The 15,697-nt window shown below is 39.2% G+C and overlaps 1 protein-coding gene across 1 annotated transcript in view; it reads left to right on the top strand.

The window, feature by feature from the left end:
• LOC149438577 (extracellular calcium-sensing receptor-like) overlaps window positions 1-11,187 on the top strand; it is a 29,885-nt gene extending 18,698 nt beyond the window's left edge. The window contains exons 5-6 of the mRNA XM_089659656.1: window positions 6,625-6,748; window positions 10,274-11,187. Of these exons, the coding sequence (XP_089515782.1) occupies window positions 6,625-6,748; window positions 10,274-11,187 (1,038 nt within the window). The remainder of the gene's footprint in view (window positions 1-6,624; window positions 6,749-10,273) is intronic.
• Window positions 11,188-15,697: the final 4,510 nt, after the last annotated feature.

Genomic DNA, 15,697 nt, shown 5'->3' with positions numbered 1-15,697 from the left:
AAGCAAATAAGGGGTGCAAAAAGAAAAAAATAGTGAAGCGCTTATATGAATAAATAAAATGAAAGTGCATTAAAAAAAAAAAAATTATTGTAAATCTGATATTCTTTTGTGACAAATCTATATAATACACACTAATACCTCCCTCTAGTGCAGTGTTTCTCAACTCCAGTCCTCATGGACCCCCAACAGGTCATGTTTTCAGGATTTCCATTATTTTGCACAGGTGATTTGATCAGTTTCACTGCCTTAGTAATTACCACAGCTGTTTCATCTGAGGGAAATCCTGAAAACATGACCTGTTGGGGGTCCATGAGGACTGGAGTTGAGAAACACTGCTCTAGTGGGAGACAAAAAATAGTGCAATCAAATGTAATTAAGCTTTAGTGATTCAACACACACTATAAAGAAACCTATTATACCGTGCATATAATTAGTAATTCCAATACATAACTAAATGTGATTAAATTGGTGAATATAAAATTAATTATCCGCATAAAATAGTGCCTAATTCATACACATTTCATATACATCAGTGAAAAAGTGAAAAAAAGGGAAAATGTCCATGCATGTGACTCTGTGCTTTTTTTGAAAAACACACGTGATCTCCACTTCTAGGTGCAAATTATATCCTCCAAATGGCAGCAATGCCTGCTCACCTCCCCTCCTTGACCCACACAGGGCCCCAAAGCAGTTTCCACCTCAGTGGTATATCTCCTCTGGCAGACTCCTTATTCCTCCTCCTCTCTTAATCCAGACTCATAGAAAGACATAAAACTTTCCATAGTGTAGTATATTTATTTGGAAAGGGTAAAACACCACAAATAGTTGCACTCACATTATCCTCTTGGTTAACAAGCGTTTTTACCACAACCTATGAGTAAATCTGCATGCACTGGGGAATCCAATATGGCCGCGGCGTCCGGACATGAGTCACCAGGAAATGACGAACCGACGCGTTGCGTCACGTGCATCGTGACTTCATCAGGGTTACCGCCCCCTGGTGACTCAATTGTATTTATAAGGAACAAGCCTCATTGAATTCTATAGTGAGGGCGGACTTACGGCGGACATCTTATTGAAGTCCAGCACTCACATATATAAGGACTATATTATCCTACCCCAGGGGTAGGCAACCTGCGGCTCTCCAGCTGTTGCAGGACTACAAGTTTCATCATGCCTCTGCAAGTCATAGCTGTAACTGTCAGTTTTGTAATGTTTCAATGCCTCATGGGAAATGTAGTTCCACAACAGCTGGAGAGCCGCAGGTTGCCTACCTCTGTCCTACCCCATAGGTAAACGCTAGTGCTGAATACAAAGATATTCCTACAATGTCCTTCCTTAAATAATTTATACATTCATATATATATAATGAATTAAAATCCTCCATTTAAAACCAAGTTTACAACTTTATTAATACACTGATATGACTCCTGAGACTTTAGTATATATAATAATATAAAAATATTAAAAATAAGTTCATTTAATAAATCTTAATAGACTACCATATTGGGAGGATATATATATCCAAAAAAATTTATATAATAAATAAAAAATAAAAAATATTAAAATAAAATAAAATTGTTAAAAAAATAAAAAAATAATTTTTAAATTTTTTAAAAAAAAATTATAAGTGGGGAAAAAAAAAAAAAAACTGGGGTAAAGGGGTATTATCTACACGGCAACACAAAAATGATTTAAATAAATAATCATAAAATACATTAAATAACTATTTAAAAAATATTTTATCTTTCAAATGGTATGTTATAAAATATAAGTGTGAAATGCACAAATAACCATAGCTTGGGTTTACAAATAATCACTATATATCCCATCAAATATCAATTAATAAAATCCATATGTATTACATATTCTAAAATTATATTACCAGATGAGCCAACAATCATTTTAAAAAAATTTGTTTTTAAATTTTAAAAGTCACTAATAAAACAATTGAGGTCAAACTCAATATTAAGACCATAAGGTGCCTGCGTATGCATAATGTACATCCATCTAGACTCTGCTTGACTCAGGGATTTAATTTTATTGCTCCCCCTCCAATGACTTACATACTTCTGTATACCCCAAAACTTTAGGCCTGAAGGGTCTTTATTATGCTTCTTAAGGAAGTGCCGGGAAACGCTATGTTTAGGGAACCCCTTTTTTATATTTTGCACATGTTCCCTCATGCATTTCCACAAGGGCCTTTTTGTTCTTCCTATATATCGATAACCACATTCACATTCAAGGCCATATACTACTCCCTCTGTATGGCATGAAATGAAATCCTTAATCTTATATACCGTTCCATCATAATTGGCCTTAAAAGTATTGCGTTTGCCATTTTTACCCTTTGTTTCTCTGCATGCATAACAGTGTCGACACGGGAAGAAACCGACTTGGTCAAGAAACGTGATACTCTTCTTTTTAACTGGCGGATCGAGTACATTTTTTACTAGTCTCGTCCTAAGGGAAGTCGCCTTCCTATATATAAATTTTGGATTATCTCCCAAAATTTTATTCAGATCGGGGTCAGTTGTAAGGATAGGCCAATGCTTGGCAAATATTTTCTCAATTTTCTTGTGATGGACATTATAGTCTAAAATAATTGCCATTTGACTATCAAAATTTTCCTTTTTATTCTTGTCCACAATCAACAACTCCCGCTCCATATTTTGGACTTCAATTATTCTCTTCTCTATTTCTTTTCCAGGGTAGCCTTTTTTGATAAACTTATCTCCTATAATCTTAAAAAGAATATCAGATTTACAATAATTATTATTTTTTTAATGCACTTTTATTTTATTTATTCATATAAGCGCTTCACTATTTTTTTCTTTTTGTTTGGACTTGTTGGTAATAGTTAAGTGACAGCAGCTGTATAATATTAATCATTCCATTGAGTGCAGGAGGATTTTTTTACAAATAAGGGGTGCACTCTCCTCAAGCATTACCGTGATAAAAAGGAATTTATTTAAAAATGACAAAAAGTATCTACTAATGTGTTTTGAGAGACATACTCCCTTCTTCAGAGCTCTCCCGAAACGCGTTAGCATACCCTGGTGCCTTACTACCTCTTGCTCAGACTGTCACATTGGTTCTTAGCTTGTTTTATGAATCTTGGTTTGTGAGTATATACTTTTTTCATTTTTAAATAAATTCATTTTTATCACGGTAATGCATGAGGACAGTGCTCCCCTTCTTGACTTTGAACGTGGCATGGTTGTTGGTGCCAGACGGGCTGGTCTAAGTTTTTAAAAAACTGCTGATCTACAGCGATTTTCACACATGACCACCTCTAGGGATTACAGAGAATGGTCCGAAAAAGAGAAAATATCCAGTGAGCCGCAGTTGTGTGGAGGAGAATGCCTTGTTGATGTCAGAGGTCAGAGGACAATGGGCAGACTGGTTGCTGCGACATTTAGATGGTAGGGTCAGAATTTGGCGTAAACAACATGAAAGTATGGATCCATCTTGCCTTGTATCATCGGTTCAGTCTGGTGGTGTCATGGTGTGTTGGATCCATCCTGCCTTGTATCATCGGTTCAGGCTGGTGATGGTGTCATGGTGTGGTGGATCCATCCTGTCTTGTATCATCGGTTCAGGCTGGTGGTGGTGTCATGGTGTGGTGGATCCATCCTGACTTGTATCAATGGTTCAGGCTTGTGGTGGTGGTGTCATGGTGTGGTGGATCCATCCTGACTTATATCAATGGTTCAGGCTTGTGGTGGTGGTGTCATGGTGTGGTGGATCCATCCTGACTTATATCAATGGTTCAGGCTGGTGGTGGTGGTGTCATGGTGTGTTGGATCCATCCTGCCTTGTATCATCGGTTTAGGCTGGTGATGGTGTCATGGTGTGGTGGATCCATCCTGTCTTGCATCATCGGTTCAGGCTGGTGGTGGTGTCATGGTGTGGTGGATCCATCCTGACTTGTATCAATCAATGGTTCAGGCTTGTGGTGGTGGTGTCATGGTGTGTTGGATCCATCCTGCCTTGTATCATCGGTTCAGGCTGGTGATGGTGTCATGGTGTGGTGGATCCATCCTGTCTTGTATCATCAGTTCAGGCTGGTGGTGGGGTCATGGTGTGGTGGATCCATCCTGACTTGTATCAATGGTTCAGGCTTGTGGTGGTGGTGTCATGGTGTGGTGGATCCATCCTGCCTTGTATCATCGGTTCAGGCTGGTGGTGGTGTCATGGTGTGGGAGAGATTTTCTTGGCACTAGCTAGGTGGACCTAATAAAGTGGCCGGTGAGTGTATAAACAGTGTGGATCATGCTAGCTGCAAAAGAGGATTCTCAGTGAAGAAAACAATTAAGTAGAATCCTTTGCACATCTGCTCTTGTTTCCCAGCCACTATTACTGATGTTCTCTTCCTTTTTTGCCCTCACTCATATGTCTAGGCTGCTCCTGTTTAGGGGAGACCCTGGCCTACAGGGCTCATCACACAGGCAGTTTATGCATGCAAGTCTCCACGTTTTCAAGGGTCATGGCCAGCTCAATAAAGTTTGGAAATAATGTATGTAAACTCTCGTTCCTTTTGTTTTAATAAAATGAAGAAGAGTTTAAATCTTATAAAAGACTAGCTCTATACTTCCTTAACCACTTCCCGCTCGGCCGCTGTATATAAACGGTCGGACGGGGCAGTACAGGGGCGGGTTGCCGTTCATAAATGGCGCCCACCATTTTGGATTGTGCTAGCTCTCTGGGAGCGCGCGTCTCCGCGAACCGGTGCCCACTGTGTCATCTGGGCACAGAGGAACACCGATCACTGTACAGGACCTCTGTGTGAGGTCCCAATCATATGATCACTGATTGGCCAATCAGTGATCACATGAATAGGTGTAAGCAAGATGTCACTTCTGACATCATTGCTTACTACGTGTGAAATCTGTGAATGATCACAGAGATCACATGGTACAAGGCTATTCACAACAGCCTTGTACCATGTGACAATCTGTGACCAATCACAGCTCTCACAGTATTTCTCAATGGCTTCAAGAATGCAGCCAGAGAGAAGGAGAAATGATTGCTTTTACAGTCTATATGGGTGAAAAAGCAATCAGTGTTAAAAAAAAAAAAATCTTCATCACCCCCCACAAGTAGTACAGTGTCACTATGGTGACACTGTACTGCTAGGGTGACAGTATGTAAAAAAACATAAATAATAATAAATATAAAAAAATAAAAAATGTAAAAAAAAATTATAATATTTGGTTATAAACTAATTTGGGTTATTTTTTTTTTACAAAAAAAGAAAACTGAATACATTTTGGTCAAGATTTATGAAGAAATAATATTTATTTGCAAAATTTTATAAGAAAAACACTTTTTTTCAAAATTTTTGGACTTTTTCATTTAAATATATAAAAAAAATAAAATAAAAATCCCAGTCATGAATAAATACCATCAAAATAAAGTTTTATCTGTCTCAAAAAATGCTACAAAAATTCATATGGGTACAGTGTTGCATGACCGCGCAATTGTCATTCAAAGTGCGACAGCACTGAAAGCTGAAAATTGGCCTGGACAGGAAGGGGGTAAAAGTGTCCGGACTGGAAGTGGTTAAAGCAGAACTGCACTGTATCTGAGCACCACAAACCAAAAGTTCTATTTGATTTATTTTTAATACTCAAAGCAAACTCACCCATCTACTCTTAAAACTATGCTTCATTTTGCTGATAAATCACTTTGAAAAACACAACCCTTGAATTTCTGGCCATGGCCGTCTTGAGTAAGGGCAGATAATGCATGCAGTGTTTACTTCCTTGAATCTATCAGACCTTAGCTCAGGCACACAGGCTGGAGCTAAGCTAAGAAAACCCCTTCTCCCTTCCTGAAGACTCCTGGGATATATGACATCATTTGCCTAGACATGGAAAGTCCTAAAAGTATGCCACTTGGGAGAGGGACCAAAGGCAAATAAAAGTCGGATCTTCCCCAGAATCAATATCAGACTTCTATCCTTGATTAGGGCCCAATATAGATAAATAAAGAGGACCAATCAAAAAAGTGTGGCTCCGCTAAGTATCCATATCATATCCTAATCCAGGCATGCAGCCTTATAACTATATCCTGTTCATTAGCCATTGAGGTGCTGTATCCTTTCTTTCTTGTGGGTTATATGTATGCAAGGGGTATGGCATGAGCTGGAGTACCACTCCCAGACAGGGTGCGGACTGACAACTCATGGGGCCCCCGGGCAATAGGGGATCATGGGGCCCCTATGTCCTTGCCCACACTCAAAAAGGCCTATAAAAGGTACCAGAGGCATTTCATGGGGCCCCCTACTGACTCCGGGCCCTCTGGCAGTGCCCGAGTGCTCGAATGGTCAGTCCGCCCCTGCCACTAAGTAACTAAAGATAGTTGTATAGTTAATCTGGCTGAAAAAAGACAAAAGTCTATCCAGTTCAACCATTAAAAAAAAAAAAAAAAGATATAATCCTACACACACAGATGATCCAGAAGATATGTAAAAAACCAGTTGAAAACAAGTAAATATAATATACATTTCTATCTATTTACTAATGCTAGCAGCATAAGGATTCCAAATAGTCAATGTTGATTGAGAGAGTGAAGTATTGCTTTAATGTCCCATTCATGATGACACTGTCTTCTTGGCAGGTGCCGATCTCTATCTGCAGTGACAGCTGTCGGCCCGGGTACAGGAAAGCCCCCCTGCAAGGAAGACCCATCTGCTGCTATGACTGTGCCCCCTGCTCCGAGGGAGAGATGACCAACTACACAGGTATCTGATAGTGAAGTCGTGAAATCTTTGACATTGGAGATTGAAGATGAATCCCTACAAGAGAGGGAAGGATTATGGCATTTCAATATGAAGATTAGAGATGAGGTTTGGGCTGATGTAGGATTTGGTCCGAACTTTCATGAACGGGTTATCTAAATAATGTGTTTGTCTGTCTGCCACCTCCAAGTCATACATTTAGCTGCAGAATTACTAACGCTGCTAAAAGAGGCAGTTTTCTGCTAAGGGCTTATGGTCGCTAGTAAGCCAGTGGCCCTTACTCATTCATGTAGGGGAGGAAGCAGATAGCAGGGGGCCCCTTATTTTACCAGGGCTTTCCAAAGTCTGATAAGCTCCTCCCTTCACTGGGCCAAGGTGGTGGGAAAGAGGTCCTAGTCCCTATCAACATAGAGACATGGTGCCTTGCCATGTCTCTATGTTGAACGCATTCCCACAATGAAAGAAAAATTTATTTGAAATATATTTTAAAAATATTCTTCCCAAATATATTGACATATATTTGAAATACTACAATGTTTAGATTTTAAGCTCCACGAGCAAGGCCCTCATATTCCTTCTATACTGAAATGTATTGTAATTGTACTGTCTCCATTATATTGTAAAGCGCTGTGCAAACTGTTGGTACTTTATAAATCCTGTATAATAATAATAATTTTGGCCGTATTCAATATATATATATATATATATATATATAAAAATATATATATATTGTAACAGGTTTCGCTCAGCAGTGGGTGTGTGTGACCCCCTGGATGGGTACACAACACAAAAAGACAGGCACAGCACAACCACAGTGGAGGTGAAAAACAAACAGGTGCAATTTATTTACAATATTTACAGAAAATGGCAAACCAAAAAGAAACATCAAAATAAATCCTGGCCAACTTGGCTACTTACTGCAACAACAGCTTTCCCTAGCTACCCACTAGGTACAGCCTGCTGCTATACTTGGTTGCTAGTACTTGGAGGCTAGCCACACAGGCTTTGGTCTCCCTGCACACAGATAAGCTGTCAGCTCCCTGTTCAGGAACAGATCTGGTTCCAGGTTGGAGCAACTCCCTAAGCAGGCTGGGAAGTTTTATACTGGTCTTAATGAGCCCACTACCCTCAGCTGGGCTCCTTATCTCAGTGCTGAAGGACTCAGCACTTCCCTCTAGTGGGACAAATCCCCATAAAGCCTGAACCTCGGACAAATATATCGTCCATCCAGGACGCAACCAGGTGATTTCACCTGCCTACTGTCACAATATATATATATAGTACATAAAAGTGCAGCGCTTAAAACGTTACAAATACTCATAAGAAAACAGTGACAAATTTGTCAAAAAAAAGTCTATCCAAAAAGAAAAGAAAAGAAAAGAAAAGTCCCAGAGGCTGAGATGAAACAAAAGAAATCCAAGGACAGTTGTCCTGTCACCAACCACTACTGCAGAAGGCTTACCAGAAAGACATGACCCCCCAGTTAAGAGTGGCCAATCGTTCTTTGTTAAATAATCCAGAAAAGCCCCTCACTCAAATCCTCCTCCAGATCACCAAAACAGCAGATAAGGATCTTCCAAACAAAGGACCTTAATTGGGGTAGCTAAACCATTCAGAATAAGGCTTGGACTCGTAGTAGAAAACATGCAAAGAAGGAATGCTCCACATAGTGTAAAACCATAACCACAACATTTATGTAAAGTACGGTTGCACTCACATGTAAGCAAACATCATTAGGCATTGATGGGCAAAAATAATCCAAATTTTCCAATTTCCAAAATGGCCGCCGGCGTGTGTAGCGTGTGTGTGTGACTCCTCCCTACAATTGAAATGCGTTTTTTTATATATTACAAAATATATGAAAAATGTTTTTAAAAATATATTTTTTTAAAATATATACTTTAGATTTTAACATATTTTAACATATATTTTTACACATATTTGTAAATGCATTCCAAAAATGTAGATTAAATGTATTTTTAAAGACATATATATGAAAATGTATTCTTGAAAATATTTTTCAGATATTTTGCAATAATAACACATCTCAACATACAGTGTGTGTATATATATATATATATATATATATATATATATAAAATATATTTTGAAATATATTGAATAAGGCCAAAATTGTAGTATTTTAAATATATGTCAATATATTTGGGAAGAATATTTTTATATATATATACAGTATATTTGAAAATGTATTTTTAAACATATTTGTCATATATTTTGTAATAAAAACACATTTCGACATACAGTATATATATATATATATATATATATATATATATATATATATATATATATATATATATAAATAAAATATATTTTGAAATATATTGAATAAGGCCAAAATTGTAGTATTTCAAATATATGTCAATATATTTGGGAAGAATATTTTCATATATACGTACAGTATATTTGAAAATGTATTTTTAAACATATTTGTCACATATTTTGTAATAAAAACACTTTTCGACATACAGTATGTATGTATATATATATAATATATTTTGAAATATATTGAATATGGCCAAAATTGTAGTATTTCAAATATATGTCATTATATTTGGGAAGAATATTTTTAAAATATATTTCAAATATATTTTTCTTCCATGTGGGTTGTTATTATTATTATTATAATAAAATATTTATATAGCGACAATAGTTTATGCAGCACTTTACAACATAAGCATGTGGCTTAGTATGGTTCGAGGAGGATGCTTTCTGCCTCCTGTTTTTTATTACTTTCTAGGCTGCATATGTAAAGAAACCCCCAATGGCTAAACAGCCTGTCCTGGGAGTGGTACTCCAGCTCATGCCATACCCCCTGCATACATATAACCCACAAGAAAGAAAGGATACAGCACCTCAATGGCTAATGAACAGGATATATTTATAAGGCTGCATGCCTGGATTAGGATATGATATGGATACTTAGCGGAGCCACACTTTTTTGAGTGGTCCTCTTTATTTATCTATATTGGGCCCTAATCAAGGATAGAGGTCTAATATTGATTCTGGGGAAGATCCGACTTTTATTTGCCTTTGGTCCCTCTCCCAAGTGGCATACTTTTAGGATGTGAAAGATGTACTGCAGCAAAACTGACATTTCAGGGATGATTTACTAAAGGCAAATAGACTGTGCACTTGCACATTAATTTTTCCCAGAGCTTAGTGAATGCCGTAAAGCTTCGCTTTGTAAAGAATACTCAATCACGTGCAAAGAAAATTCACAAAAACAAAATTTTTTCTTGTACATGATCGGATGATGGAAATTAGCAGAGCTTCACCGCATTCATGAAATTCTGGGGAAAATGACTGCAACTGCACCTGCAAAGTGCACGGTCTATTTGTCTTTAGTAAATTAACCCCTGTATACTTTTACAAATTATAAAACTAAAAATCATACACCATTTGCACATTGATATTATTATTATTTACAACACCTTTCTAAAATACTGAAACCGAAGACATGATTGATTTTGAGTATTAATATAACATTTTCATATTCTTGTTTAGATGCGGATGAGTGCACCAGATGTCCCTTCAACCAGTGGTCCAATGAGGAGAGGGACAGGTGTGTTCCAAAGGTTTTGGAGTTCCTATCATATGATGAACCCTTGGGAATCATGCTGGTGTTAACAGCTTTCATGTTGTCAGCTCTCACACTCTGCATTATAATTATCTTCGTTCAATATCAGGACACACCCATCATCAAAGCCACCAATAGGGAGCTGAGCTATATCCTGCTGGTGTCTCTCATTTTCTGCTTCCTCTGCAGCCTGGTCTTCATTGGTCAACCATCCACTTTTAGTTGTCTCCTGAGACAAACCTTCTTCAGTGTGGCCTTTTCCATCTGTATCTCCTCAGTCTTGGCCAAGACCATCATGGTGATCATTGCCTTTAAAGCCACCAATCTGAACAGTCCATTGAGGAAATGGCTGAGCCCCACCATCCCTCGTAGTGTTGTTGGGATCTGTTCTTTTCTGCAGATCATCATTTGCTTATTTTGGTTATGCAAGTCCCCTCCCTTCCCCATGTTGGTCACCAACAGCTATAAGATAATATTTGAGTGTAATGAAGGACAGAAAGTATTTTTCTACTTGACTCTGGGGTTCATGGGCTTTCTGGCTATGATAAGTTTTCTAGTGGCTTTCCTAGCAAGAGACCTTCCAGGAAGCTTCAATGAAGCCAAACTGATCACCTTCAGCATGCTGGTCTTCTGCTGTGTCTGGATCTCCTTCATCCCAGCCTACCTGAGCACCAGTGGCAAATACACTGTGGCTGTTCAGATATTTGCCATCTTGGCCTCCAGCGCTGGACTGCTAAGCTGTATATTTCTGCCTAAATGTTATAATATCCTGGTGAGACCAGAGAGGAACAATCGAGAATTCTTATCAGCCAGTAAAAACAGGACTCATTTGATTAAATAAAAGTCATCTTACTATATGGAGTTGATGTAAAAAAGGAAACATTTCAATGATTTAAATTTTAGATCTTCATAAGCTGGCAGAGAACATTGGATACAAGTAAAGGTTGGCCGGTTAGCAGAAAGCCTTGACTCCTGTTCGGTCAATTTCCTTTTTTTAAATAAAGGTGCAGGAAGGTGTATCATGGTGTGGGAAGTGAACACACAGAGTCTGGTTGTTGCAAAACTTGTAGCTTGTATTTTGTAGAATGCCACCATTACAAACGCCCTAGTGGGAGAGCGCCGCTTAGGGAAATGACTAACAATTCAATGTAGTCATAGTTGTGACCGAGGAGAGGTGCTGACAGCGTATGTTTGGAGGGTGAAGTGCAGCCTGGTCTGTCCAGTCCCAAGAGGGAAGACTTGCTTTCAGAATAATGAATCCCTAGTCTTTCCCTTCTTGTCAGGTACCTTTCCCTACCACTAGTCCCTGTCAAGCGGGGTCTCTCTCCCTACACTAGCCACTCACACAAATGCAATCCAAAACCTGGGGGCAGGGGCTTATAAATACCCTGCAGACTCAAGATGGCCACCAAGAGTAACATGGCCACAGCAAAGCCAACCAGAATGCTGCTCCCTTGACCCAGGAAACAATAGGAAAACTGTGTTTTCCCTTGACTTCCTCACCAGGCTGTGGTACCATTCAGAACGGGTGCACCTACAGTGAAGGCAACAGACTGCACCTACCTACACATGGACATTGATTTGAGTTGCTTATGCATTATACGGGCAAATAACTATGTTAGTATCAGGTCAATAATACAGTGGTTTCTCTGCACTAAACATACCTCGAAGCAATAAAACAAGCCAGAAAGTAATATATAAAGATATTTATCCCACACCTCAATACAAGATAAACTATGTATGTATCTATAAAAATATATATTAGCCAGTCCTGTGCATATATACTCAAACAACAAGTGACACGTAAGGGTGGTTGCAAACAACAATTGTGTTACCACAACCAACAATGAATATACAGTTCAAAGAAATATTGTTGCGCCTTCACTTTAAATACTAATATAACCTACATTTCCCTTTAACCTCCCTAGTAGTCTGATTATGTCAGTATTTCTGTGCTCAAAGCGGTAAATTTTTTTGCATGGAAATATGTTGTTTTTTTATTGTAGGCCTGTAATTCTTAGGAATAACTCACTGAAATCTGTCCAAACAAGAGTCTAGTAAACATCCTGGGTAGGATAAAATTTGAAACACAAAATCATAAATTATACTATAATAAATAATCATAAAAAATAATAATATAATAATAATAAATTTAATTCAATAATGTAATCAAATCAAAAACACTGAAACTTGAAATATAGCGCCAAGTTCGCACATCACTGAGCTCAGTCGCAGAATCGTTTTCAGTGTCTGATGACGAATTTCCCTCACGAATCATTATCACTCAATTCTGCAAGTGGTTCTGATTTACTATCGCTGTTCTCTAGCCGGTCTAAACCCGCTTTTGACCTAAAGGGACGCTTTTTGGATGCCATGGACGTTTCTCAGTTTCCAGGCAGAAAGAACAGTAAAAATGCAGGCAGGGCACAGGACAGAGCACTCGGGACAACATGTATGTGAAATGATACAGTAATGTTATACTATGTGATTTTAATGTATTTAGTGAATGTCACTTTTTTAATTTTTGAATTTCCTGTATGTACTGACGCTCGCAGGGAACAGAACCCGGAAGACGGATGCTGGCATCGGCTGGAGGACATGGTCGGGGACCCTGCAGGAGGGACATCGCGGGAGCGCAGGACAAGGTAAGTGATCAAGGGAATCCCTGAGCAAAGCTGCAGGGTAATCCCGAGTGTAGCTCGGGGTTACCGTTTTTGGTACTGAAAGTTAACCCCGAGCTACACTCGGGAATACCGCCAGGGAGGTTAAATACTAATATAACGTATATTCTTACTGAGGATGTCATGTGGTGTGACGACACATGTAAAGGCAGAGCCGGGTGTCAGAATTTTCCAAAACTGGAAGTGACGCTGCAGCCCCGCTGTTTATTTGTAAAGCTTGCACTTTTATTTCATATGTGAGTGCAATTTACTGTATTTATTACATTTTAAAGTTTTACAAAGTACTACACTACGGGATATTTCTATCTTTTTATCTATTTCTATTTTTCTATTTATCTATTTTTATCTATTTCTATCACGTGTTTAATACAGAGGGAAGGAGACCACGATTTAAAGGGCCATACCACCGCATATGGGAACACATAGATTCTGCATCCAGGAAACACAGGAGCACTAATGTAGATGGTTTACTAAAGTGGAGATATGTTAAAGCATGGGTGTCAAACTGGCGGCCCTCTAGCTGTTGCCAAACTTCAAGTCCCATGAGGCATTGCAAGACTGACAGTTACAAGCATGACTCAAAAGGCAAAGGCATGACTGGTGGAGGGCCACCAGTTTGACACCCCTGCGTTAAAGGGTCCCATAAAGGAAAAAAGGCACTATGAGACCTGGAAGTAACAGGCCCATCTATTGAGGTGAGTGCAGCAGTGAAAGGTGGAGGGTATCACTACGTATGCATCTGAGGATTACAAGAGACTTTATAAAGTGAAAGAACTGCACTGTTTAAATGTATTGTTCATTTATAAGGATATTCATGATTTATATGGACACTTACATGGTTTTGAATGTTAAATGGACATTTATGGTCTGATATGCACAGTAAATATAAGTTGTAATAGTATTTAAAGGGAAGAAAACAATATTTCTTTGCATTATAAAGTCAGAAAGTGATATGTCTGTGCATTATAAATCTGTTCATTAACACGGAGAGCTTAATAAAATATTTTTACTCCATCCAGTTGTGTTGTGTTTTTATACTGAATAGTAATTTATGAAGGCAATTAGTAGACAAAGAGATAGATGAGTTGGTGCAAATTACCCATTTTCCCGTAGTGTGACATACCATGGCCTCTTACATTAGTGGCAATAGCTTGAGTTGATATCTAGAGTTGCATTGGATATCTAACCCAAGTCCAGGGGTGGACTGACCATTTGGAAACTCAGGCACTGCCCGAGGGCCCGGGGTCAGTAGAGGGCCCCATGAGATGCCCCTGGTACCTTTTTCATAGGCTTTTTTGAGTTTGGGCAAGGACACAGGGGCCCCATGATCCCCTATTGCCCGGGGGCTCCATGAGTTGTCAGTCCACCCCTGTCTAAGTCTCTAGTTTTCTGTTCTTAAAAGAGTAACTGATGTAGAAAGGTATTTTTGGTGCACAGAGATCAGCTTCCCCAACGTGCCAAAGAATGGTAAAATTCTGAGAAATTCTTGAGAGGGTCTAATTTAGTTACAGTCCCATATCATATGGAAAATATCTCCATCTGCCTTAGTATATTTATGGTGATTGAGTCTCATTTACTCATTTTAAAAAAGCACACAGGGGTGAAGTAAGCGCTATGAAAATGCTATAGCTTGAGTAGTTCATCCCTTGCTGAAATGACTGTATTGAAACAAGAAGTGGAGAATAGGGATGGGCTGTATGTTCCAGTCCAACATAATTTCGACTCGAACATCGGCAGGATTTTCGCACCCCACAATGCAATGCGCTCTGGCGGTGCATTGTGATTGGCCAAAGCTTTAGCCAATCACAGCTTGAGTTCACAGGAAGAGCCATGATTGGCCAAAGTCTTGGTGACTTTGGCCAATCATGGCTCACGGGGTATGTCCATGCCCCACACTATATAAGGCTGCTTATACAGCAGCCTTGTGCACTGTTATAGGAGCAGCCTTGTGCACTGTTATAGGAGTAGCCTTGAGCACTGTTATAGGAGCAGCCTTGTGCACTGTTATACTAGCAGCTTTGTGCACTGTTATAGGAGCAGCCTTGTGCACTGTTCTATGAGCAGCCTTTTGCACTGTTATATTAGCAGCCTTGTGCACTGTTATAGGAGCAGCCATGGGCACTGTTATAGGAGCAGCCTTGTGCACTGTTATAGGAGCAGCCTTGTGCACTGTTATAAGAGCAGTCTTGTGCACTGTTCTATGAGCAGCCTTTTGCACTGTTATATGAGCAGCCTTGTGCACTGTTATAGGAGCAGCCTTGTGCACTGTTATAGGAGCAGCCTTGTGCACTGCTATAGGAGCAGCCTTGTGCACTGTTATAGGAGCAGCCTTGTGTACTGTTATAGGAGCAGCCTTGTGCGGTGTTATAGGAGCAGCTTTGTGCGCTGTTATAGGAGCAGCTTTGTGCGCTGTTATAGGAGCAGCCGTGTGCACTGTTATAGGAGCAGCTTTGTGCACTGTTATAGGAGCAGCCTTGTGCACTGTTATAGGAGCAGCCTTGTGCACTGTTATAGGAGTAGCCTTGAGCACTGTTATAGGAGCAGCCTTGTGCACTGTTATACTAGCAGCTTTGTGCACTGTTATAGGAGCAGCCTTGTGCACTGTTCTATGAACAGCCTTTTGCACTGTTATATTAGCAGCCTTGTGCACTGTTATAGGAGCAGCCTTGG

The sequence above is a fragment of the Staurois parvus genome, unplaced genomic scaffold (assembly GCF_062004578.1).
Source record: "Staurois parvus isolate SC_StPar_1 unplaced genomic scaffold, SC_StPar_1.0 ptg001181l, whole genome shotgun sequence".
NCBI lineage: Eukaryota > Metazoa > Chordata > Amphibia > Anura > Ranidae > Staurois > Staurois parvus.
This window is presented reverse-complemented; position numbering and strand designations above follow the sequence as displayed.